Source organism: Portunus trituberculatus, chromosome 37 (genome assembly GCF_017591435.1).
Source record: "Portunus trituberculatus isolate SZX2019 chromosome 37, ASM1759143v1, whole genome shotgun sequence".
Lineage (NCBI taxonomy): Eukaryota > Metazoa > Arthropoda > Malacostraca > Decapoda > Portunidae > Portunus > Portunus trituberculatus.
In genome coordinates this window covers 19,310,927-19,338,340 of record NC_059291.1, presented here as the reverse complement: position 1 = coordinate 19,338,340, position 27,414 = coordinate 19,310,927, and the positions used below count along the sequence as shown (strand labels likewise).

At 36.1% G+C, this 27,414-nt stretch overlaps 1 protein-coding gene across 8 annotated transcripts in view; it reads left to right on the top strand.

Annotated features, from left to right (window-relative positions):
• Positions 1-27,414, top strand: part of LOC123514372 (ras-related protein Rab-30-like) — a 138,584-nt gene that overhangs the window by 79,241 nt on the left and 31,929 nt on the right. For 4 of the 8 annotated variants that reach the window (XM_045272253.1, XM_045272249.1, XM_045272252.1 and 1 more), the window contains exons 3-7: positions 7,160-7,243; positions 13,003-13,186; positions 15,340-15,491; positions 19,818-19,844; positions 20,130-20,813. In XM_045272253.1, the coding sequence (XP_045128188.1) occupies positions 7,160-7,243; positions 13,003-13,186; positions 15,340-15,491; positions 19,818-19,844; positions 20,130-20,246 (564 nt within the window). In that variant the 3' untranslated portion in view covers positions 20,247-20,813. Of the gene's footprint in view, positions 1-7,159; positions 7,244-13,002; positions 13,187-15,339; positions 15,492-19,817; positions 19,845-20,129; positions 20,814-27,414 lie in introns of those variants that run through there. The other 4 variants (XM_045272254.1, XM_045272257.1, XM_045272250.1 and 1 more) reach the window with 3 other exon arrangements.

Sequence of the window (27,414 nt, the reverse complement as noted above, 5' to 3'; positions counted from 1 at the left end):
AGTTTAACTAAAAATGATAAAGACAAAAGACTAAAGATGATGTATACGAACATAGACAGGGTTTTATCAAGTAAACTAGAATTGAGATTATGTTACATAAAGAAAGAAAATCCTGGCTGAAACAAAACTAAATAAGGCAATCAAAATAGACTTGGATAATAGGTATAATGTATGGAGAAAAGACAGAGTGGGTAAAGGAGGAGGAGGAGTCATGATAATGTTAAGGAAGGAGATAATGATAAACAAAATGGAATGTGGGGAAGGAAAAGCAGAAGTATTGTACATTAAGATGCATATTAATAAAAAAGAGTTAACAATCATTGTAACATATGTGCCACCAAAAACAAATTCATGGACCAATCAAGAATATAAAGACATGATAGATGACACAATAAGGAGTCTAACGAGAATCGTTAAAGAAAGGAGAAAGTGATATTAGTAGGAGATTTCAACTGTAAAGAAGTGTACTGGGAAAATTATGAAAGTGGTATGGGGGAAGAAGCCTGGGGAGAAAGATTCTTGAACCTAATGATAGACAATATGATGGACCAGAGAGTAAAGGAATGCACAAGATTCAGAGGAAACGACAAGCCGGCAGATTGGACCTAGTTTTAACAAGGGGTATACAAATGAATGATGATATAAGATATAAGTGCCCATTGGGAAAGAGTGACCATGCAATATTAGAAATAGATATAGAAGAGGGAAAGGAAGATAGAGACGATTCATACAAAGGAGACCGATTAAATTACAGAAAGGCTGATATTGAGAATCTTGAGAACTATTTTAAAAACGTAGACTGGCAGGAGATGGAAAACTCAGAGACAGTGCAAGACAAATATAACTTATTTTTTGAAATATACAAAACAGGAGTCAGGGAATATGTCCCGAAATATAGACCTAAAGAAGAAGGAAAGAAAGATTGGTTTAATGCAAGGTGTGCTAGGGCAAAGGAGAAAAGAGATGGAGCATGGAAAAGGTGGAGGAGAAATAGAAATCCAGCAAATAAAGAAAACTTCAAAGCAGCGAGAAATGAATATGTTAAGGTGAGGAAGGAAGAGGAAAAGAACTTGAAAAGACATTGTCGAAAAATGTAAGGAGCAACCAAAATTGTTCTATAGATTCATAAATGGAAAAATTAGGCAAAAAGAAACAATAGAAAGGTTAAAAGGATAGAACGGGATGGTGGAAGACCCAAAAGTATGGCAGAACTATTAAATAAAAATTCCAGGAGGTCTTTACTAAGGAATCCAAATTTGAGAGGCCACAGGTAATAGAGACAATCTATATGAAAGAGATTAAAGTAACCAAGCTTGAAATAAAAGAGTTAATGAAGGAACTGGATGAAGAGAAGGCAATGGGACCAGATGAAGTCTCAGGCAGAATACTGAAAGAATGTAGGAAGAACTAGCAAGTCCTATATACAATATCATAAAATGCTCAATAGAAAATGGAACAGTACCAGTAGAATGGAAAAGAGCTGAGGTGGTTCCCATATATAAGAGCAGAAGGAAGGAAGAACCTTTAAATTACAGACCGGTATCACTAACTAGTGTAATATGCAAGATGTGTGAAAGAATAATAAAGAAACAATGGATCGAATTCTTGAAGACAACAAATTAATATCAAATAGCCAATTTGGTTTTAGAAAAGACGGTCTTGTGTAACTAATTTATTGAGTTTCTATTCTAGAATAGTTGATAGAGTACAAGAGAGAGGGATGGGTTGACTGTATTTATTTGGATTTAAAAAAGGCGTTTGACAAAGTGCCACATGCAAGATTACTATGGAAGTTAGAGGAGAAGGGTGGCTTAAAAGGAAGCACATTGAGATGGATAGAAAATTATTTGAGGGGAGAAAATAAGGACGGTAGTTAAAGATATGAAGTCCAAATGGAGAGCAGTAGAAAGCGGAGTGCCACAGGGGTCAGTATTGGCACCAATACTTTTCCTCATTTATATTAACGACATGCCAGAAGGAGTGAACAGCTACATAAATCTGTTTGCAGATGATACGAAACTGTGCAGAGTTATAAAGCAAAAAGGATTGTGAAATACTGCAAGAAGACCTAAATAAGATCTGGGAATGGAGTAAAAGTGGGAAATGGAATTCAATGTGAACAAAAGCCATGTCATGGAAATGGGAAAGAGTGAAAGACGACCTGTGGGAATCTATAAGATGGGAGATGGAGTAGAACTGGAGAAAGTTAAAAGGAAAAGGACTTAGGAGTGACGATGGAAGAAAACAATCAACCAGTAAGCCATATTGATAGAATTTTTAGAGAAACATAATTTGCTAAGGAATATTGGAGTAGCATTTCACTACATGGACAAAGAAATGATGAAGAAATTGATAAGTACTATAATAAGACCCAGATTGGAATATGCAGGAGTAGTGTGGACCCCTTATAAAAAGAAACACATAAGGAAATTGGAGAGGCTACAAAAAATAGCTACAAGAATGGTTCCAGAATTTGAAGGGATGACATATGAGGAGAGACTAAAGGCTATGGATCTACCAACCCTGGAACAAAGAAGGGAGAGAGGAGACCTGATACAAGTTTATAAATTGATCAACGGAATGGACCAAGTGGATAATAAGAAACTGATCCTGAGAGAAGAATATGAGATCCGAAGCCCAAGATCGCATAGTAAAAAGCTGAGAAAAGGAAGATGTCTGAGAGATATTAAAAAAATATAGTTTCCCGCAGAGATGTATTGAGACGTGGAACAGTTTAAAAGTAGTGTCTGCAACGAGTGTGCATACTTTTAAAGTAAGATTGGATAAGTATAGATATGGAGACGGGGCCACACAAGCATAAAGCCCAGGCCCTGTAAAACTACAACTAGGTAAATACAACTAGATAAATACACACACACTCGCCGTTGCTGAGAGAGGACGGCTTGTCTCCGGCTGCGGACGGGAAGAAGTGAAAATACCTATGGTGTTACAGGGCCCGGGTACCTCTAAGTTAATGTCCTGTTGATGTCCTACTGTCGCATAGTGTTGAAAGTGAGGGATATGGAGAATGGTCCCTGAGATGAGAGTGTGGGCGGTGATTGTTTTGGCCGTAATCAGCTGACGTTAACAAACATGGCGCTTCTAGACAACCTAAGGATTTTGAAGGTTTTGTAACTACTCCAAGAGGACTGGAGAAATTAGATATGGATGCAAGAATCCAGGCACTGGAAAGTAAGTTCCTAAACATTTTGTCCATAGAAGAAAAACTGGATAGAGTTATAGCTGAGAATGATTTGTTCAAAAAAGAGATCTATTTGTTAACGATAGCGAATAAAGAGCTATTGAAGGAAAAAGTAGAGATGGAGAAAGAAAACCAACAACTAAGGAAACAATGTGAAGAGATTAAGGCTAAACTTCTAGAAATGGAGATGAAAATATCCGAAGGGGACTTGAGGAAGGAGGAATGCCTTAATCTAATTGATGCCAGGATGAAAGAAGTGAACCATGAACATCAGGAGGTACAAAGGTCCTTTAGGGAGATAGTGAAAAAGCAGGAAGAGGAAAATAAAGTGATTATGCAGAGTGAAATGGTAAAGGCACTAAAGGAAAATGAGTATGTGGTGAGAGATATTGCTGAAAAGAAAAAATGTGTGATCATAACAGGATTGAGGGAGGAAACTAACAGGAACTGGCAGGACAGGAGGAATAAGGAAAATGACAGGATTAAGTCTTTACTGAATAAGATCTCTGTGGAGGAAGAGGACCTATATGCTGAGGTAGAAGAAAGTGTGAGATTGGGAGCTTTTGAGGAAGGCAAGAATAGGCCAATAAAATTGAAATTAAAGTCTCAGGTGGCAGCTGAGGCCTTGTTGCGGAGGGCTTGGAAACTTAAGGACTCTGAGGAAACCAAAACAATTTACATAAGAAGAAATATGTCACAGGATGAGCGAATGAAAATGAAAGAGCTTGTAACTGAAGTGAAAGAGAGGAATGACGAAAGAACAGAGGAGGAAAAGACCAAGTTTTTGGAGGATGAGAAATGGGAGGCTAAAGAAGTGGTGGATAAAACAGACGGAATAGACATTACATGGAAGAAAGAGACTAGGAATGGAATACAAGTGACTTACATGAATATAGATGGATTTCTGTCTAAGAGGCTAGAATGTATGGATTACCTAAGAAATAACGAACTGGACATAATGTGTGTAGTGGAAACAAAGCTAAGGCCCGAAATAAAGCTAGACTGGTTTGTTGTAAAACACTACAAAGTATGGAGAAATGATAGAAAAAATAAAGGTGGTGGTGGTATAATGGTTCTTACTAAGGAAGATCTGATAGTGAAGGAGGTGAACTATAGTAAGAGAAATGAAGAAGTGATAAGTATGCTTATAACAGATGGCAAGAGGGACATTAATATTATAACAGTATACATACCACCTAGAACCAATGCTTGGGAATATGAACAGTATCAAATGGTGATGAGAAATACTCTAGACAGAATGAAGCAAGAACTCATCAGAAAGGATAGAGTGATGATAGTTGGAGACTTTAATTGTAAAGAAATAGTGTGGGAAGACTATGAAGTGGTGAACGGTGGTGAGTGGGCAGAAGAATTGTTAAAGGTAGCAACAAATAACTTGATGACACAGTGGGTGAGATCACCAACAAGGTGCAGGGGACAAGATGTTGCAGCAAGGTTGGATTTGGTATTTACCAGGGGAATCTCTCTAAAAGAGGAAATTGAACATGAAAGTCCCTTGGGAAAAAGCAATCATGATGTCCTAAGCTTTGAGCTGGATACAGAATTAAGCACGAATAAGATTGTGGAACGCATGGAGGAAAAATTAAATTATACTAGGGCAAATTATAACCATATAAGGGAGTTCTTTAATGAAATTGACTGGTCCGTGGTATACCAGGAAAGAGATATGCAATTGAAATACGATAAATTTATGGATTTGTATAACTCTGCTGTGAAAAGTTTGTGCCATATTACAGAAAGAGGACTTTAAATAATAAACAGTGGTTTAATAGAAATTGTGAAGAAGCAAAAAGAACAAAGAAAAGGCATGGAAGAAACTTAAGAAAACAGTGATGTATTATCAAGAGAAGGCTACAAAACAGCAAGGAATAGATATGTTGAAGTAAGGAGAACAGCACAGAAGGAATATGAACAGAGGGTGGTGGAAAACTGTGATAGTGACCCAAAATGTTTTACAAATTCATAAATGGAAAACTAAATAAAAGGGAGGCAATAGAAAAGGTAAAAACGGGAAGAAGTATATGAAGATGCTGGAGAGATAGCTGAAATTTTGAACGACAACTTTTGCAAAGTGTTTACAAAGGAGGAGCATTTTATGGGAGGAAGGCCTACGGAAATAAAGCAAATGCAGGACATCATGGTTACTAAGGAAGATGTAAGGAAAATTATAAGCAATCTGGATATTAATAAATCAATGGGGCCTGATGGCATATCTGGGAGGTTGCTAAAAGAATGTAAGGATCAATTGTTGAACCCCATATTTGATATTGTGGAAACCTCCATACGAACAGGATTAGTCCCGAAAGAGTGGAAAAGAGCTGACATTGTGCCTATATATAAGAATGGTAGTAGAATGGAACCGCTAAATTATAGACCAGTATCGTTGACTAGTATATTGTGCAAGGTATGTGAAGAAGTAATTAAAGCTAAGTGGAGTGAGTATCTAGAAAGTGAAAACATTCTGAGTGAAAGGCAGTTTGGTTTCAGAAAAGGAAGATCGTGTGTATCCAATTTATTATGTTTTTATTCAAGAGTGACTGACATACTGCAACATAGAGAGGGATGGGTGGATGCTATCTACCTGGACTTGAGAAAGGCCTTTGATAAAGTACCACACAATAGACTGATGTGGAAACTAAAGATGATTGGAGGAGTAAATGATAAACTAGCAAAATGGATGGAAAATTACTTAATGGGAAGAGAAATGAGAACAGTGGTGAGAGGAAGGAAGTCCAAGTGGAAGAAGGTAACCAGTGGAGTTCCACAAGGGTCAATGCTGGGTCCCATCATGTTTTTGATTTATGTTAATGATATGCCAGTAGGAATTGACAGTTATATGAACATGTTTGCAGATGATACTAAAATTATGAGGAGAGTAAAGAATGTGGAAGATTGTAACAAGTTACAGGAAGATCTTGATAAAATATATGAGTGGAGTAAAGAGTGGCAGATGGAATTTAATATAGACAAGACCCATGTTATGAAAATGGGAAGAAGTAGATACAGACCAAACTGGGATTACAGACTGGGTGATGAGAAAATTAAAGAGACCAATGAGGAGAAAGACTTAGGAGTAACCGTGCAAAACACTTTGTCACCGGAGAAACACACTAACAAGATTTTTGGGAAAACATACAATATGCTTCAAAATATTGGCCTTGCATTCCACTACCTAGATGAAGGAATGATGAAGAAGATATTATGTTCTTTAATAAGACCCCAGCTAGAATATGCAGCATGTGTCTGGTCACCGCATATGAAGAAAAATGTGAAGGTAGAAAGGGTACAAAGGCTGGCAACAAGGATGGTACCAGGACTCAGGGAGTTAGACTATGAGGAAAGACTGAGGAAGCTGGGGCTGACCACATTAGAAGAGAGAAGAACAAGAGGAGACATGATAACTATGTATAAATTGGTGAACAAGATTGACATACTGGATAGAGTTGATAAAGGTGACCACAAGTAATTATCTCCGAGGACATGGAAAAAAGCTAATAAAGGACATTTGTCTAAATGACGTGAGAAAATACAGTTTCCCGCATCATAGCATTGATAAGTGGAATAAACTGAGCAGTCATGTCGTTGACGCGGTGTGTGCCAATCAGATGAAAGAGAGATATGACAGGAATGGACAAGGAGACAGGACACAGAGCGTAGTTCGGGCCCTGTAATACACAAATAGGTAAATACACACTTGCATATTATTTGTTGAGTTTCTTTCTAGATTGTCTTATTCTGTAGTACCATACAAATATTACATTTCCTTATAACTGATTGCCTTGTATTTGCTCAGTTTTAAGAATGAAGGATAATAGTCACTGAAGATTTGTGTTAATTAGTATCTGATTAGAATTTTATTTTTTAATGTAAATTAGGATTTATAGATGATTCATACTATAATAGTTTTATAAAGAAAGCTATGGTTTTCATTTACAGGGACTCTTTCCACCTGGGCAAGGAGCCACCATTGGGGTGGACTTCATGATCAAGACTGTGGAGATTGAAGGAGAAAAAATTAAGGTATAAAAGTACATAAATTAGTGATTTTGTAAATGTCAGTGGAGATTTCTCTTCAATACAGTACACTTAACCCTCTCCTATCATGCCTTCGGCTGTCATTTTTTTGTTTTTCTCTCTGCAAGAGGGAAGACTGCTAAGAGCAACAAAATGTTAGAAAAAAAAAAAAAAAAAAAAAGGCCCACTGAAACTGCAGGTTCCTTAAAAGGTCCGAAAGAATCATCCAAAAGCCAGGGACAAATGTCTTGACACCTCTCTCTCTTGAAAGAAGTCAAGTCATAGGATGATGGAAATACAGAAGCAGGTAGGGAGATCCAGAGTTTACCAGTGAAAGGTATAAATTATTGAGAAAACTGGTTAACTCTTGTATTAGAGAGTTGGACAGAATAGGGATGAGAGGAAGAAGAAAGCCTTGTGCAGCGAGACCGCAAGAGGAGGGAAGGCATGCAGTTAACAAGGTCAGTAGAGTGATAAAAGATAGAAAGAGATGCAACGTTTTTGTGGTGAGAAAGAGTCTGAAGACAGTCAGTCTTTTTAAGTATCGCACATACTTAAAAAAAGCTGCACACACCAATGTTATTGTTAGTGTGTGCCCGTCATTCAAAAATTCCTTTGTTATGAAGTTATTTGGTATTTTCTCTGCATACTTTTATTGAGAAATAGTTCTTCACATATATTCTCAATCTACCCATCCACCTTAGCTCCTAATTGTCCATAATGGTTACTGTATTTGACATCATATAGGACACACCTTAAGATCAAGCTGAATTTCGTTCTGTGATGGAGCTTGTATCTCAAAAAAGCTCATATCTCAAAACAGTTTTTCCTTTTGAAATGCATTGAAATGCTATTAATCCATTCCAGCTTCCCTTAAAAGAGTACCCAAATTTTTTTTATGTGCTTTTAGGTAGAAGCAGGTTTTTATAAATAATAATTATGGTATAGAAACATAATAAAACATGAATAAAAGAGAATATAAGTAGATAAACAATTCTTATAGAGTATATTTATCTTGAGGGTGCATTCCATGGGACGTTACCCTATTGTATCCCATTCTCACTTGCGTCTGTCTATCTACTGGAGTGTACAAATATAGCTCTAATGATGTCAAAAAAGCTTGTTAATGACCCTGAAAACATTATTTATAGAATAAATTAAGTTTTGAATAGGCAAGAGAGACAGTGAGAGCGAGAGCGGATAGAGGCTGTGCTGCCGCCACCACAGAGATTTGTTTACATTTTTCATTCCCTTGGTGATAAGCATTGGTGGAGAAGGTAGGCAGAGATGGGGAGAGATTTGTTTTGCCTTTTCAGTTATGTACACATGCATAGATTTATCAATACATAGAAAATATATAAAATAAGAGCGAAAGTTTATTTGTTGTTCTTACCTTGATGACAGACTTTTTGGCTAATGGTGGTAAATGGTGGAGGAGGAGGAGGGAGGAAGGATGGGATGCAGGCACCATTCACTTGTAAACTTTAAACGTACCATATTTAATGACTCATAAGACGTATGGGGTCATAAGATGTTGGTCAATAAGATTTTGGCTGACATTGAAATGAAAAAAAAATGATAAATGAGCAGATTTAACCTAAATATGAAGTGAAGGATTTCACCTGATATTTGAAGACTCATGCATTTAGATCATTATTATATCCCAATATTTTGCATTTAAAAATTATGATCTCTGCTAGTAAGTTACACACCAATCCTGCTATGACTTATGAGATGTAAGCATATACTACCTGGCATATGGCATTGGCAACTTGGCAGTGACTGTGAGGGAGTCAGAGACTACAGGGGTAATGATCATAATTTTTTTCATTATTTTTTTTACATGTATGCAAGGTAAGAATGTTAAAAGATCGGTGCAATTTTAATTGTATGAAAGTGTGTCTTACCTTAAGGAGTAATGGCATCACAGTAAAGAAGACAGTGAAACTTGCCTGTGTTAAGATCAAGATCACTGACTGCATTTGTTTTTTGGAGAAAGAGATGCATCTTATGAGCCATCAAATATGATAAATTAGAACTGCACTTTCTTTAAACAAAAGAATACTTGAACTGAATTTTTTTCAAATGGCTATTCGAGTATTAAGAAGTTTGACTGTCGATACCTATAAATTAGGTAATTAATTCTAATCTTTGCAAAACCTTAGATTTATAAAAATTTCAATGTTATTTTTTTATTATTTTTTTTTAATTTATTTATTTATTTTTTTTTTTTTGTGCATACTGCAAGTGAAGGTTAGTGATGGATAACTTAGAAGAGAAGAAGGGAAGGGTGAGGAGGAGGAGGGAGGTCGGGAGGACCAGTCACCATCCATGAAAACGTCTTTGTAATTTCTCTCCTGATGTGATTCCTGTGAATCCACTAGTGGATCATCACTAATAAGCCTCTTTAGTGTCATCGTAAGTTTCTTAATGAAAAACTATCGACAGGACACAGAAGAATGTTGTTTATCTCAAGACTGTGGCAGGACTAGGAATGCGCACCAGCATCCGGTATGTCGGATTATTGGTATTACCGGTAATCAGAATGGGATAGTGGTGGCTGCAAGAAGGGGGAGGACAGAGCTTTGTATACAACCAAATGTGGAGTTGTTTGATTACCAGATATTTTCACCACTAATAAGCCCTTGGTGTTTATGTAAGTTTATAAATGAAAAACTACAGACAGAATGCACAAGATTGTTATTCTGATAACTGTGCCAGCACAACTGGCGGAGAGAGGGGAGGGAGAGGCCAGGGAAGGGAGCCTTTGTTTACAACCATGTGTGTGGACATTTGACTATCAGGTATTTTTTCAAGTACAGTGGAGACTCAATACTTGAATGTCTAAATACTCAAACTTTTCAATACGTAAGCTCAAAAGTTTGATTTAACCCTTTCAGTGCTCCGGACCACGATCGTGGCTTTGAGGGAAATGCCTCCTGTCCAGAATTGTGGTCCCATATTTGACGAATCACAGAATTAAACTGAGTGCATCCTGGCTGCTGCTAGTTGCCAGATGACATTCTCCCATCCTCCCTCGACTTATGGGACGCGTCATTAGTTGCTTGGTAAGAAAAATATATTCACAATGGCATCCACACAATAGAGTATCAGATGCCCCTTTTATCACAATTATTATTATTTTACGACGTCGCTAGTGTCTATTTGTGCATTTATTTACAGAAATAACAAGAGTAATGATCAAATCTTGTTGTTAGAGAGCAGATATGCCAGATATTATTCGTTTATTGGTAGTATATTGTGTATTTCGTATATTACCATATATGGGCATGAGTATCCTCGCTCATGATAGTATGTACATCAAGAAAACACTCTCAAAACGTATTTTATGTTATTTGTGTGGGCATAATGTATGCACAGCTGTGAAAAATAATTACCCTAGCACATTCTGGAGCAGTTCTGAGCAACTGCAGTTCAAATCAGGCAGAAAATTCTGTGTAATTTAGTGATAACACCTGCACAAGGTGCGGCGGAAAATAACCACCCGCTACAATGGCAGTACTCAACAGCACACAACGTACCACCAGAAAGCCAACTTCCCATCATTATTGCACCACTTTCCAGGGTGAGTAAAGACCTAAATTTTTTTACAGTAGATGCATAACACTCTATTATGCATGAGAATATTGACTTTTTCCATTTTTGCATCTCACAGACATGACCAAAAAATCTATTTGCGCCCTGAAAGGGTTAATACTCAAAAAAATATCTTATAGTCGAATGTCCACACCCGTGGTTGTAAAGAAAGGCTCCCTGGCGTCCCCTTTCCACTCTGCCAGTTGTGACTTGTGCTGCCACGATCAGAATAACATTCTCCTGCATTCTATATGCAGTTTTTCATTTATAAGTTTACATTAACACCAAAGGCTTACTAGTGGTGAAAATATCTGGTAATCAAACGGCCGCACATTTGGTCGTATACAAAGCTCTGTCATCTCCTTCTCGCAGCCACCACTATCGTTTTGATACTGGTAATACTGGTATTACTGTAATACCGGCATACCAATGCCGGTGCGCATCCTTAGTCCTGCTGCAGTCTTCGTTAAAACAACATTCTTTTCCGTTCTGTCTGTAATTTTTTATTTAGAAACTTACGATGGCACCAAAGAGGCTTATTAGTGGTGAAAATAAAGAATCTGGTAAGAATGCAAGTGTTAGTGAGTCACAGCCCTCCATTAGTGGATTCACAGGAATCACACCAGGAGAAACTTCACAAAGATGTTTTCATGGATGGTGACTCATCCTCCGGCGACCTCCTTCCTCCTTCCCACCCTTCTCCCCTGCTCTTCTAAGTTATCCATTACCAGCCTTCACTTATGGTATGTACAAATAAAGATTGTAAAAAAAAAAAAAAAATAATAATAATAATAATACATTGAAATTTTTATAAACTTGAGGTTTTGCTAAGATTAGAACGAATTACTTGATTTATAGGTATCAATAGTCAAACTTTTTAATACTCGAACAGCCATTTGGAACGAATTAAGTTCAAGTACTGAGTCTCCACTGTATTAAATTTAACTTTTGTGTTCGAGTATTGAAAAGTTCAACTATTTAGACATTTGAGTATTGAGTCTCCACTGTAGTGTGAAAATGATGAAGAAACAATCACAGTGCATGAGATCAACAGGAAACACATAGACACTAACTAAGCTAAGACTGGACCCATGCACCTAGTCGATGACTAGCAGCAACATCCCCAAGCATGAACTCGTATCTCAAAATTTCGCTTGTATCTCAAAACTAAAACTGGACCAAATCATAGCTTGTATTTAAAAAAAAAACTTGTATATCAGGTAGCTCGTATGTATTTCAAGGTACCATTGTACTTTTACCTGCCCTAACTGCATGCATCATTATTTTATTGTTGGTATTATTATCGTCACTAGTATTTATCACTTTAAAAATGAATTATCATAAAAATGAAAGCAATCTAACCTGTAAGGCTGTGATGCATGTTTACAAATATCAGCAGATTGGCTCTCTGACTCAGTGCCATCTAGCAGTGAGGAATGACACCAAGTTCATGATCATAGAAAAAACATAACACCTTCACCGTTATGGCAGCAGGAGGGAAAAGGTTGAGCTATACAATCTCCTACATATTACAAATGTTAGGTTATGCGAAGGAGCATGGCAGTAGAGCAGCTGCAAGGGCTTTAAGGCCACCACCTACGAAAAAAAAATTATTAGTGTCTGGCAACAGCAAGACCAACTAAGAGCTAGATTGTTTTCAACAGTATACACTTAAACACACTAAAAACTTTTTTCTTGAATTTGACTTGTTGAAATGAGTGTGCATCTCATATACCCATGTGTCCTTTACGCCATTAAATACGTTAAATAAAATTCTTTAAAATGTACATTGTTATTATGATTCTTGATTAAGAGTTTTTATACTGTGTTAATTCTTCATCTTTATACTATTATATGGTATAGAAATTGGGCAGAAAAGTAACAAAAAAAATGACAGCTCAGAGGCCTTAGTATCAATTTGAATTATTAACATAGGCTTTGGTTATCGCGATTTTGGCTATCGTGCAGTGATAGATGCACCAATTAGGCACAATAGCAGAGGGTTGAGTGTAATGCATTCCAGATTTGAATTGAAATTATAAATAGTTTTGTAACATCAGTTAGGTAAACTTTACATTTTTAAGTCATGTAATAAATTGTCACTTGTAACTCAATTGGGAGTCTTGTGTAGAGTTTGATTTCTTTTCACTGGCATATATTTCATCCAGCTTCAGATCTGGGACACAGCAGGGCAAGAAAGATTTCGTTCCATCACACAGTCTTATTATCGGTCGGCCCATGCACTCATCCTTGTGTATGATATATCCTCTCAGCCAACCTTTGACTGCCTGCCAGACTGGCTAAGGGAAATTGAACAGTATGCAAGTTGTAAGGTCCTTCGTGTTCTTGTAGGTGAGTATGCTCCGAGTGTCTTCATTTGAAGGAAAAGTCTTTTCTTATCATATACAGTTTATGTTTTAGCTATTCATTGCTACAACAGCACACCTCATTCTTTGTTAGAGTAAGGGGATCACCAAATACAGGCACTGCCCTAGCAATTAAACTTGGTATCTGCCGCTTGCTGGGTGGATGTGCTAACTATTACACAACAGTTCTCTCTTGTTAACAATCCTCACATTCTTGAATTTTATTTTTTCTTTATTTATGAAAGTCTTGATGTGTAATCACATCAACATTTTGGAGAAATTAAGTACCTAAGAGCTAATAAAAAATGACACTCCAAGATGGCAATATTGCTCACCATTGCAGCTCTTCCTTTCCACTTCCCCTCTCCACCTTTCACCTCATTCACATTCAGATGCCCTGTATCTTTTAAACCATGACATTAAAAACATTTGACCATAGGATACTTACGACTTTGAATGAATTGATCTTTCATGTTTGTGAGTATGTGACTCCTCATGGGACATCTAATAAATAATCTGGTTTTGGTGAGCCTAGTTTGAATAGGCTATAGAGAATCCTGGGACATGTTATCTTAACTGGATCACAGACAATTTATCATCAAAGTCTTAGTACCTTGGCATCCACTGTGATGCATAGTTTAGATTTTTCTGCATCTAATTTGTTGACTAAGGAGAGCTGGTCTTTGACTTTGACTGTCTTTAAGAAACCAACTGCTGAAAGTGCAACTATGTGAGAGGTGGATTTTTCCTGTGCTTAACTTGATAAGTTGCATTTGTGGAGGAGACTGTGATATTAACTGTTTTCAACTAGTGTCATAACAAAATTGTATAATAGAATATATTAATCACAATAACCCTAGTATGATCTAGTAATATTGCTTAAATTAACTGTGTTCATTTCAATCATACATTGGTAGTGCTCTACAACAAATGTGTTGATAAAAGTTATAAGTACTACGTACATACACAGAAAGGAAGAGATGAAGAAAAGCTGGTGTAAAGGAATAGATGGGAGATAAGGAATTGAGGTACCTGCTTGAACACAGCATGCTCTCTTCCTGAAAGTTCTGTCCCTTCCTCACTTCGTCAAAATTATACTACGTATCCTGTGGTGTTTTGCATTTTAAAGATAAAGGATGTATAAATTCACTCATTTAGTTTAACACAATAGGGACATGAAAAGCTGCACAATTGTAGCTATTTCTTTTGGAGAACATCAAAGCTCCTCTTTTTGTGAAGAGAAATATGTAGGAAACCCTTGTAGCTTAGGGGTTAATCTAATGTAATATGAGCTAACCTGCAAATTCTGAACAGCTACATACAATTCCATAAAATAAGACAGCTTTTAATTTTCAATTTGATTATAATTGATCCTGAATTTCAAGTTAATTTAATGTTACATGAATGTTATGACAGAATTTTAAGAATTTGGGCACATGTTTTCTAATCCCAGTATTGAATTTGTAAATTTGATTTGTATAATTACAAGGTATATCAGTAGAAGGTTTCTCATCCCTCTTGCATATCTCTCAAGATGACATGGTTGATATTAAAGCATCAGTTACTCTCAGTAAAGGTGTTCACATTGGCACTAGTTGTTCTAATCTTGATGAAGATTTTATTTGATAAGAATGCATCCAACTTTAAAATCCTTTAGAATTTTCAGCTAATTATTGCATAAGATGTATAGAATATAATGATTTGGTAAAACATTATAAATAGTTTTATAATTAACCAAATCCTTGAACTAACTGTATTACATAGTTCTACAAAGGTAGATTTGAGTTATGTACTATACAAGTTTAAAAGATACTTTGGTTATGGTAGTGTTTCTGTGTTTTTGGTCTACTGTTACTGATATAAACTTCTTGGAGTAGAAGGGTATCTTGCTGTGCCATTAGACATGGGTATTATCTACTTATATGGTAGAAATTAATCCTGTGGGTTCTATATTGAGATTTTTGTATTTATTTATTCTTTTCTTTTGGTAGTAAAGCTTTCGGATAACATACTGACATTATCTGCATTAGTGAGAAGTAATGATCTAGGTTTTGTACATTAACATATTTTATCCTCTGTTGGACTGAGCCTATCGTAATGGATAGCTGTGCTAACTCACTAACTTCTTACTACCATTAGGCAACAAAACAGACCGAGAGGATCGGGAACTCCCCACACATGTAGGGGAAGAGTTTGCTCACCGCCACAATATGTACTTTATTGAAACATCTGCAAAGGAAGCTGACAATGTTGAAAAACTTTTTATTGAAATAGCCAAGGAATTGACCCAGGTAATACTAACAACATATTTTTCTCATAAATAGGTTTTTGTTTCTTGACTTACCATAGCCTTTGATTTCAGGTAGAATTTTCAGCGAAGTATTGTAAGTCTTCACAACAGTATATTTTCTTATTTCTCTTTTTGTTTCCTTTAAAATTTTTAGATGATGATAGCAGCACCAGGTTGACCACCACACATGTAACTAAACAGTGGAAAGAGATCTATCATCTTTGTCTATGTGACTGTATAATTTGGGGTATTTTGCACTAGAATTTTTTCCCATTTATGCCTGTACCTTTGAAGCAAGATGGATAACTTTTATGAAATTTAATCATAAAGGATTAAAACAATCCACAATTTTATCACATGCATGGAAATGTGGTGGATTATTGACTCTTCAAACAATCTTTCCAGTTATATATATATATATATATATATATATATATATATATATATATATATATATATATATATATATATATATATATATATATTCCTGTTCATTACTATGTAAAAAGAAATTGCGTGATTCAATGTACGGAGTACAGTAAGTCCTCGTTATACGGTACATATGCATTCCTGAAAACCTTACCGCAAATCGAAATTACGGTATACCGAACCCATTATAACATATAATAATAGGAAATGCATTCCAGCACATCAAAAGTCACCCCTACAGAAATGAAAATACATGAAAATAGTCATTTAAAAAAATATGAAGTACTGCGCAAAAGAAATAAACAAAATTTTTTTATTTACCTTTCACTCGCCATGTATTCTATCGGAAGATGTTCTTACCGAGGCTAAGGGACAGTAGGGATTTCAGCCCTTACTCATCTTCGGCTGAGTGGGCAGACGAGGATAAGACGTCGTCATCTGCACTGTCGGAAGCAGATGCAGAAGGGCCAGCTGTAGCAGGATCGGCACGTTTCAATGGTTTGAAGAAAGAGGATATGGAGGAAGGGCCAACTGTAGAAACGTTGGCAGCGGATGTGGAAGGGCCAGCTATAGCAGGGTTGGCAGGTGTGACAAGGACGGCATGTCTGACTGGCTTGAAGAACGAGATGGAGGACTGTTTGGTTTTTCTTGATTTTTCATCATAGATTTCTTGATAAATCTTGACACTTTTCTCTACATCATGAGCGACTTTGCTACTCCTGGCAGGATTTGGGTCACGTTCTTTCTGTGTTTCCAGAGCTTTTTCGATACCCCCGAGACATTCTCTAAGAGTTTTGATGTCCAGGTTCTTCTTCCTCGTCTCCCTCTTTTTCTGCCTCCTGTGATGCCTTGTCTAGCTCTTTAAGTTCATCATTTGAGAGAGGTTCAGCATGGCTTTCCAAATGATCTTGAACATCATCATCATCAACTTCATCGAAGCCAGCCCTATGGCAGAGATTTACTATGTAATTTCTGATCACACCGATGTCATCTTCAGTGAAGCCTGGGAAGTCATGCGCGCATTCTGGCCATACTTTATTCCACGCCATGTTCATGGTAGACGTCTTCACTTTGTCCCAAGATGACTTGATGTTATCTAAGGCGTGCTTGATGTTATACGGCTTTCACCATTCTCTGATAGTGGGCTTGCCAGGCCCATCTGTGCCCTTTATCAGTTGCTGCATGGTTTGCCGCTGGTAGAAGGCTTTAAATATTTGCCATAATTATTATGAATATATTTGTGCTTACAATAGACCCTTTAATATTCCATTTATTCATTTATTTAATAATGCATGTAAGTAATATGTAATGCAGTTAAAAAAAAATGGGGGGAGGGGAAGAGATAACAGGCTCCAAGGGTGGTCAAGTTTAAGTCAATACTGTGAATGATGGGGAGGTGTGGCGTGGATGACGTCATCACCCCTGCTCCCCCGCGTGAATTTTTCTTACTGTATATCGAATCGAGGGTAGTAATTTCCAAATACCGTAACTGAATTTACTGGATAAAGAACTACCGTATAACGAGGACTTCCTGTAGTTAATTGTTTAGTTATCTTTCATGTAATTCCTGAACTAGTCAACATTGTCTTTTCTATGGTTGTTGGGCCACTCATCCTTAAATGCATGTATAAATCAAACACTTGTCTGCATATATATATATATATATATATATATATATATATATATATATATATATATATATATATATATATATACACACACACACAGGTAACTCTCAATTTACGTGTGATTGATTTACGTGTTTTTGTTATAATGCGACCGGAAAAATATCATAATTGATTTAATTTGCTTAATCAGTTTTCTTTTACACGATTTAGCCCAACCGCATTTTCAAACTGAGTGCCAGATGCAATTTCAAACTGGATCTACGAAGCTGGTTGTTGTCTATGTTGGTATAGACAACCTCCATAGCAACCTCTTGCTAATATACCAACCTTCGTAAAGTAGCATCCACAAAGATTTGTTGCTGTTGGCGGGTGGAGGTTGGTAGCCCGACTAAAAGTGCTCATTGGTTGCCAGGAGCTGGATCCAAGAAACTTTAACAATGTCAGAACAACCTCCTGCCACGAAATGGCATCCATTTATGTTTGGAGAGACGGTAATGAGGTTGCTATGAGGTTGTTGGGAACACCACATCTCGAGGTGGTGTTAGTCTTATATATGCATTTATGTTCACAAAACATTTCTATTAGCTTTTTACAAACCTTGCCCCCAAGAAAGGATTGTTTCGTAATACATAAAGTGAAATCTTACATGGAATACCAAAAAATAAAGCAGAGATGAGATCGGCCACAGACGAGGCGGAGACTCGCGGCGACTCGGCCGCTTCTTCTTGTGACCCTTTTAGCTTGCGTTTTGTTTTCACCACGATATTAAATTTATGTTTCCACTCCTCTATTGCCTGCTATAATGGATATCATATCTTAGTATTCATATATGCTCATGCCATGAGGATAACCTGGACTCCGTGGCACTGTGTGATAGTGAATTACTAATGAAATACCGCAATATTTCATTAGTAATTCACTATCACTCAGTGCCACGGAGTCGAGGTTGTCCTCATGGCATGAGCGTATATGAATACTAAGATATGATATCCATTATAGCAGGCAATAGAGGAGTGGAAACATAAATATTGTGGTGAAAGCAACACGCAGGCTAAAAGGGTCACAAGATGAAGAAGAAGCGGCGAGTCGCCATGAGTCTCCGCCTCGTCTATGGCCGATCTCATCTCTGCTTCAATTTTTGGTATTCCATTTCCATGTAAGATTTCCCTTTATGCATTACAAAACAATCCTTTCTTTGGGCCAAGGTTTGTGAAAATCTATTAGAAATGTTGTTTTGCAAACATAAATGCATATAAAAGACAGTAACACCGCCTCGAGAGGTGGTGTTCCCAACAACCTCAGAGCAACTTGATAGCAACCTCATCACCGTCCCTCTAAGCGTTTGTGGATGCCATTTCGCGGCAGGAGGTTGCTCTGACGTTGTTAAAGAATCTTGGATCCAGCTCCCGCTCTTCTGGTGCCTCATTTGGAGTCTGCCAGCACCGAATACAGACGGAATCTCTTCAATCTGCCTATAATTCACCAAGATGGCCCCAAAACGTTCTTCATCATCTTCTGCATGTGGGGTTATTTTTGATAAGTGAATTATTGATAAAGTGGTAAAGCTCAGAGGAAGATAGTGACTGACTGTGGTGTGAGTGGTGAAGGCAGTGACGCAGTGAGTGTTTTGTTTACGTATTCTTTGTTTTGTCGTTTTCTCTATTATTTTTTACTTTCTCATTATTTCTTGTTTTTCCCTTTACTTTAGATACACTTCTAGTATTTAGAATGGTAAATAATAAAAAACATGTTCATTTAGCCAAATAAATAGAGTATTTTGTACGAATTTAGTTTGGATCTCATCCCACATCCCCCCCATTATCTTTTGTTTCTTATGGGAATTATATGTTTGTTTTACGCGAATTTTGATATACGTGATGCCTCTTGGAACGCATCTATCGCGTAAATCGAGTTACCTGTGTGTGTGTATATATATATATATATATATATATATATATATATATATATATATATATATATATATATATATATATATATATATATATATATATATATATATATATATATATATATATATATATATATATATATATATATATATATATATATATATATATATATATATATATATATATATATATATATATATATATATATATATATATATATATGAAAATGCACCTACTTGCTGAGTTACTCTTGAACTTCTAATGTTTTATTGGCACTCCTTAAGTCTCAGGATTGGTGTTCTCACCCTCCACTGAAGTCCTTGTGCTAATGACACCTACTCTTTCTCTTTGGAAATGCAGCTTGTTCGTAGTGGACACTTTGACAAGGTTAGTAAAGCAGCTTCTAAGGCACTTATTTCTTTCTTTTATTAAAGAACGTCCACACCAGTGTGCCTTTTTTTATACTGTTTGTTGTATGTATGCTACATGTGCTGATGAACAATACAGATATGTATTTTGTTATATAATTTAATACTCTGTTATAATCTGCAGTAAGATTATTTATTTCATCAACTTTGAATCTGTCATTGCTTCATATATGTGTATTTGCAAACTAAAAATTTTGCTGGTTAATTTTTGGGTAACTTATTTTCTTATTTGTCTTCACAACAGGACAGCAAAGTAGGAGACCTGTCACCACAAGATGTGTCAAATGTCACTCTGCCCCCAGCAAGGGAAACTCGATCAGAATTTGCCTGTTGCTCACGGTGGCTGTCCTCCTCTACGTAGCCTAGCCTGGGATCGCAGATGTTTGGTGGTGGTGGTGTGGGTGGTGTAAGTCTGATACTCAGTCAGAGCTTTAACCAGAAATGTTTGGTAGCTTTCAGTGGTAACCTTGAACCATTACTGTTACTGATATGACAGTTTTTGTATTAATTATTTCTTACTATAAGTTTTCACTCCAGTTTTGGTATAATCCATGACATTTTATTACTTTAAATTATCTTTTTTGGTGTGTTTGTATATGTGTGACTGAAATAATGTGTTGAAGTTGATGGGACGTACATGTTTCAGTTAGTTTGGAGGTTCAAGGATGGAGATCCATAGATGAATGGTATTCATGTATTGGGTTGTGGAGAGGTGACTGAGATGAAGCTTTGTAACTTGGCCAATTAGGTGGCTGTCTTCTTTGTCTCATCAAATCAAAAGACTGCAGTAGCAGCATTAAAAATTTTTCTTTATTTGTACAACTTAAAATTAGATTTGTTTTATTTATCATTTGAAAGCCACCATAAACCATTTATAGTGGACCAACATTTTTTTTTCTTATTGTAACATTATAGCAATATGATTCAAGTATCAATTTTTTTTTTCCTTTTAAGTTTTTGTTTTATTAATTTTGGAACCACCACCATTAGTACCACAATGATAACTAGATAGTCAAATGTGAATTAAGTTACCAGATTTAAATTCAACCAGTATTAGTATAGCAAAGGAAAAATGTTTGCTTCCATACTATGAATCCTTGAATGCAGGAAATAATTACAACTGGAATAGTTAGGCAGTAGCTGTAAAATTGATGAAATGACAATCACACAAGATCATGTCACTTATATTTATGGTATTATGGTTTTATTAATTTGGTAGACAATAGTACTACACACGTGCATTGTTACATAAAGTCAGATATGTATAATTGTGTTCATGAAGGTGTGATATTGTGTCAGCATTACAGAAGTAGCCTCTACCTACACGAATGTTGATTGAATTTACTTCATCCTAGTCTGCTGTTGTACATTCAAGTAAGCAGTACGGGACAACCTCAGAATTGACTCATTTTGAATATTGTCCCATTCCTCACTAGACCAGAAACTGTATTACCTTATCATCATCTGAGCTATGTTGCTGTAGCAGGAAAGTTATTATAGATCTTTGATGTTTTACTCTTAAAAATTTGGCTGTGATATAGTAATGGATCACTACTAAAACAACCATTTTATATATATATATATATATATATATATATATATATATATATATATATATATATATATTTTTTTTTTTTTTTTTTTTTTTTTTTTTTTTTTTTTTGACATCATATGTTTGTGCTTCAGGTATGTGATGAAGATTTAAGTTTATGCCATGAAAATGTTGCATATATTTATGTTAGGGGTTAATTTTTGCACTATTTAATTGCTATTATTATTATTATTATTATTATTATTATTATTATTATTATTATTATTATTATTCCTACTACGACTACTACTGCTTCTACTACTGCTACTACTACTGCTACTACTACTACTACTACTACTACTACTACTACTACTACTACTACATAGATAAACATGTTGGCCTGAAGTTCTTGGTCTATGTTACTGCTGTATTTCTAAAGTATAATTTACTCTTAATTTCAACAAACAATAGTTAGGGTTAACTTTTCATATAAGTTTAGATATAATTTTTTAAAAGACAAGTCTTACATATTGGTTTTAGGTCTGGTTTCTCTAGTCTATCAGGGTTAGGATAGTGTCTCCTAATGAAGGACTTTGATTAGCCATTTGGGAACTGTTACCCTGAGTGGATATCCTTCCAACCCTCAGATCATGGTCAGGATTGAAACTTATACACCTGAGAATTCCTTGGGCCCCAAAATTGCATGGAGTTTCTCTGTACCACAGCAACTCCAATATATATATATATATGTTTATATATATACACACACTATACTTATGTAATGATTTTTTAATATGTTCTGAGGTTCTTTGGATCTTGAGGTCAGAACTTGAGAATATAGTCAATTGTATGGAAGTATAGATGTATTGGGCATTGTGGCTTCTGATCACTACATGAAGGGGATGACTTTAATGGGTAAGATCATTATACCATGAAAAGTAACAATCTTAGTAGGTGCAAAGCCATGTGTAAATTTTAGAGGTGACCTTTCTATCATGAGGAGCATTTGTTGCTTTCCTGGATTTCATGGATAGCAAGGGTATACTATAGTAAATTGTCAATTTAAAAGACCACGGGTATGGAAGGGATGCCATTTGTAGTAAAGGTTGGTAAATTTCACAGGAAAGTAGGAGCAAATTTTGCTTATTATTTGTATTGATTTTATTTTAGGAACTTTAGTATATATTTTTGTTCATTTCGATGTAGCTTCTCCTTATGAAAAAAAACATCTTGTTCATCCATAGCTTCTCAACCATAATGGGTGTGTGAATGATGTACATGTAGAAAGAGTGCAATTTGTAGGAGGTTTGCTATTCATATACATATCTTTCCCTTAGATATTTTCTTTCTTTGTATCAGTTTTCTCAAAAGCATTGCATTTACTTTATTTAGATTTTCTTCAGATATTTCTTAATGCTGCCTTTTCTTTCTATTGTTATTCCTGCAGTGGTCTCCTTTTTTCAAGATAAAGAATGTCCAAGGCATTCTGGTGTGTGTTGAAGATAGGTTTTCAGTGTATAACAAATCTTACGAGAGAGAGAGAGAGAGAGAGAGAGAGAGAGAGAGAGAGGGTGGCTTATCACTAGGTGTAAGGAAGGAAAATGCATTATTATTTGTCCAGTCTGTTTAATCTGTCTACCATGGTCTGTTGAATTGAGGATTTACTATTCAGTAGAGTCAGATTCTACTGCCACTGAAGGCTAAGCATAGTGTATGAGTCATCTAGTCTGTGCCATGTCTTTATCATTTAAAAAAAACAATACAGATTTAACACTGTTAATGTTGTTGAATGCCTACAGCACTGAAAGCAAATAACAAAAGTGCAGTGATTACTGATAGAGGCAATGAATTATTGTTTGTTACCGAAGATAGGTATATGATGGAAATTGAATCTTTAATCTCCATTTTATACATGGATGATATAACTTTTTCAGTATAAGAGCAGATTAAAACTTGCGTTCACAAGTTACATCTTATAGATCATATCTGATTTTCAGACTTCATTTGAATGCCATCCATCATATTTGCAGATATATTTCATGAGAAGTTGACTTGGACTGTATCATATACATACATGTATGGTATTTGATAAGAATGTAATTTTGAGGGTATTATCATGTTTTAATATTTTATAACTGCAGAAACTTAATGATTTTGTAAAGAAAAGAAAATCATTGATATTTTTGATATTTTATAAATGCAGCGCCTGGTTATTATGATTTTTTTTTTTTTCATAAATTGAGCTATTTTGTTAGATGTATATCATAGGGACAAATATATATACAGAAAGTCCTCGTTATACGGTACATATGTGTTCCTGGAAACCTTACCATAAATCGAAATTACCATATACCGAACCCATTATAACATGTATTAATAGGAAATGCGTTCCAGCATGTCAAAAGTCACCCCTACAGAAACGAAAATACATGAAAATCGTCATAAAAAAGAAAAAAAAACAAAGTACTGCGCAAAAGAAATAAACAAAACGTTTTTATTTACCTTTCACTCGCCATGTATTCTATCATATGATGTCCCTCCCAAGGCTAAGGGACAGTAGAGATTTCAGCCCTTACTCATCTACCGCTGAGTATGCAGACGAGGACAAGACGTCGTCATCTGCACTGTCGGAAGATGTGGAAGGGTCAGCTGTAGCAGGGTCGCCACGTTTCACTGATTTGAAGAAAGAGGATATGGAGGAAGGGCCAGCTGTAGAACCGTTGGCAGTGGATGTGGAAGGGCCAGCTATAGCAGGGTCAGGTGTGACAGGGACGGCATGTCTGACTGGCTTGAAGAACGAGTAGATGGAGGACTGTTTGGTTTTTCTTGTTTTTTCATCATAGTTTTTTTGATAAATCTTGACACTTTTCTCTACGTCATGAGCCACTTTGCTACTCCTGGCAGGATTTGGGTCAATTCCTTCTGGGTTTCCAGAGCTTTTTCGATACCACCGAGACATTCTCTAAGAGTTTTGATGTCCAGGCTACGCACAGGTTCTTCCTCGTCTACCTCTTTTTCTGTTTCCTGTGATGCCTTGTCTTGCTCTATAAGTTCATTTGAGAGAGGTTCAGCATGGCTTTCCAAAAGATCTTGAACATCATCAACTTCATTGAAGCCAGCCCTATGGCACAGATTTACTATGTCATTTCTGATCGCACCGATGTCGTCTTCAGCGACGCCTGGGAAGTCATGCGCGCATTCTGGCCATACTTTATTCCACGCCAAGTTCATGGAAGACGTCTTCACTTCGTCCGAAGATTACTTGATGTTATCTAAGGCGTGCTTGATGTTATACGACTTCCAACATTCTCTGATAGTTGGCTTGCCAGGCCCATCTATGCCCTTTATCAGTTGCTGCATGGTTTGCCACTGGTAGTAGGCTTTTACTGTTTGCCATAATTATTATGAATATATTTGTGCTTACAATTGACCCTTTAATATTCCACTAATTCATCTAATTAGTAATGCATGTAAGTAATATGTAATGCAGTTAAAAAAAAAAGGGAAGGGGGGGAAGAGGAAGATATAACAGGCTCCTAGGGTGGTCAAGTTGAAGTCAGTACTGTGAGTGGCAGGGAGATGTGGCGTGGATGACGTCATCACCCCTGCTTCCCCGCGCTGCGGCCTCTCAGATGACATGAGCGGATACCATATCTGTGAATTTTTCTTACCGTATATCGAATAGAGGGTAGTAATTTCCAAATACCGTAACTGTAAATTTACTAGATAAAGAACTACCATATAAGGAGGACTTACTGTATATATATATATATATATATATATATATATATATATATATATATATATATATATATATATATATATATATATATATATATATATACACACACACACACACACATTCATGTTTGCCATAATTCTACCGAGTGATTATTATATATCTGAAAGTTTTGTGTGACCATTTCAATCATTCTGTCACTCTAGATAATGTTAAAATCAAGGTCAAATTACAAATCATCTAAGAAATTGTTAAGGGACATACTTTTTTGTAGCTTCTCTCTCTCTCTCTCTCTCTCTCTCTCTCTCTCTCTCTCTCTCTCTCTCTCTCTCTCTCTCTCTCTCTCTCTCTCTCTCTTTAGTGAGGTGTAGGGTAAAGGTTAATGTTTAAGGTGTAACTTGAAAATGTAAACATATTCTAAAAACATAAAAAAATATATGTTGTCATATGGAAAGTCTTGCCAAAGATCATGCTCAATTTTCTCTGTACATTGTTATTATCTTTTTTGTATTCCTTCAGTCTAGTCACATTTAGTTTTCTTGCAGCTTTAGTATTGAGATCACTGCTGTATTTTATATATATTTTTGGTATAGCTTACTGAAGTTGTTTGTTATGCACTTAATTTTTTCAATGCTAACTCCATACATTGTCACAATGTTTCGCTGTTGATTGAATATTGTGTCTCACTTGCTGTGTTGTAAAGTTGCATAATTCTTGTTCAAAGTTGCTGCTTGTACTATCCTTTAGCTCATAAATGCTATATATTCCCAAGTTTTATACTGAGACCACAAATATAATATGAACAGTGACGTAGAAATAAGATATCATAATGAATTAATGCTTTATATATGAACTGCAATAGACATAATGGCTCTTGTAATGAGTTGATGGTCAAGGAAGATGAAAGAAAAAAAGAACAAGGAAAAGAAAAATTATTTATTATTATTACCGTTTTCTTTGCCTGCATCTCTGGCAATGAAGGTTTTGTATTTTGACTTGCAGTTCAGACCATGTCCAAATATTGTACTCAGAAATCTGCTGCTTACTCTGTCAATATAAAAGCAGCATCATTAAACTTACTCCATAGTGAATGCTGGTGTATTCATGTTCACTACTTACATACTGGCTTAATATATGTACCATGTGTCTCTTGTATAGTTCGTTTCATAAAAAATATCTTATGTATAGTACTGTACTAATGTACTGTCAGTGTAAATGATGAAATACTATTGTGGGGAAAAGGAGGTGCTACAGTTGGTGTGTGTGTGTGTGTGTGTGTGTGTGTGTGTGTGTGTGTGTGTGTGTATTCACCTAGTTCACCTAGTTGTAATTTTACAGGGCCTGGGTATCATACTCGTGTGGCCCCGTCTCCATATCTACACACATCCAACCTTCCTTTAAAACTATGCACACTCCTCGCTGACACCACCTCCTCACTCAAACCATTCCATACCTCCACACATCTTTGTGGGAAACTATATTTCTTCACATCCTTCAAGCATATTCCCTTGGCTATCTTTTTACTATGCGATCTCGTAGTTCTATTTAAATTTTCCTCTCTCAACATCATTTGCTCATTATCCACTTCATCCAGACCGTTCAACAGTTTATAAACCTGTATTAAATCTCCTCTTTCTCTTCTTTGTTCCAAGGTAAGCAAATTCATTTCTTTTAATCTCTCCTCATAGGTCATTTCTGCCAATTCTGGAACCATTTTTGTTGCCATTCTCTGCAATCTCTCCAACTTCCTTATATGCTTCTTTTTTATAAGGGACCAAACCACTCCAGCATATTCCAATCTTGGTCTAATTACCGTACTAATTAATTTGTTCATCATATCTTTATCCATATAATGAAAGGCTAATCCAATATTTCTTATCAAATTATACGTTTCTCTAAACATCTTGTCAATATGAGCCTCAAACTGCCCATGGTCTTGTATTATCACTCCCAAATCCTTTTCCTTTTCCACCTTTTTCAACACTACTCCTTCACCCATCTTATATGACCCTCTTTGCCATCTTCCACTCTTCCCCGTCTCCATCACATGAACTTTGCTTAGATTAAATTCCATCTCCCACCTCTTGCTCCACTCCCAAATCCTATCCAGATCTGCCTGTAAAATTTCACAATCTTCTTCACTCTTCACACACCTACACAACTTCGCATCATCCGCAAACAAATTAATACAACTGTTTACTCCCTCTGGCATATCATTAATATAGACAAGGAAAAGTATTGGTGCCAGCACTGAACCTT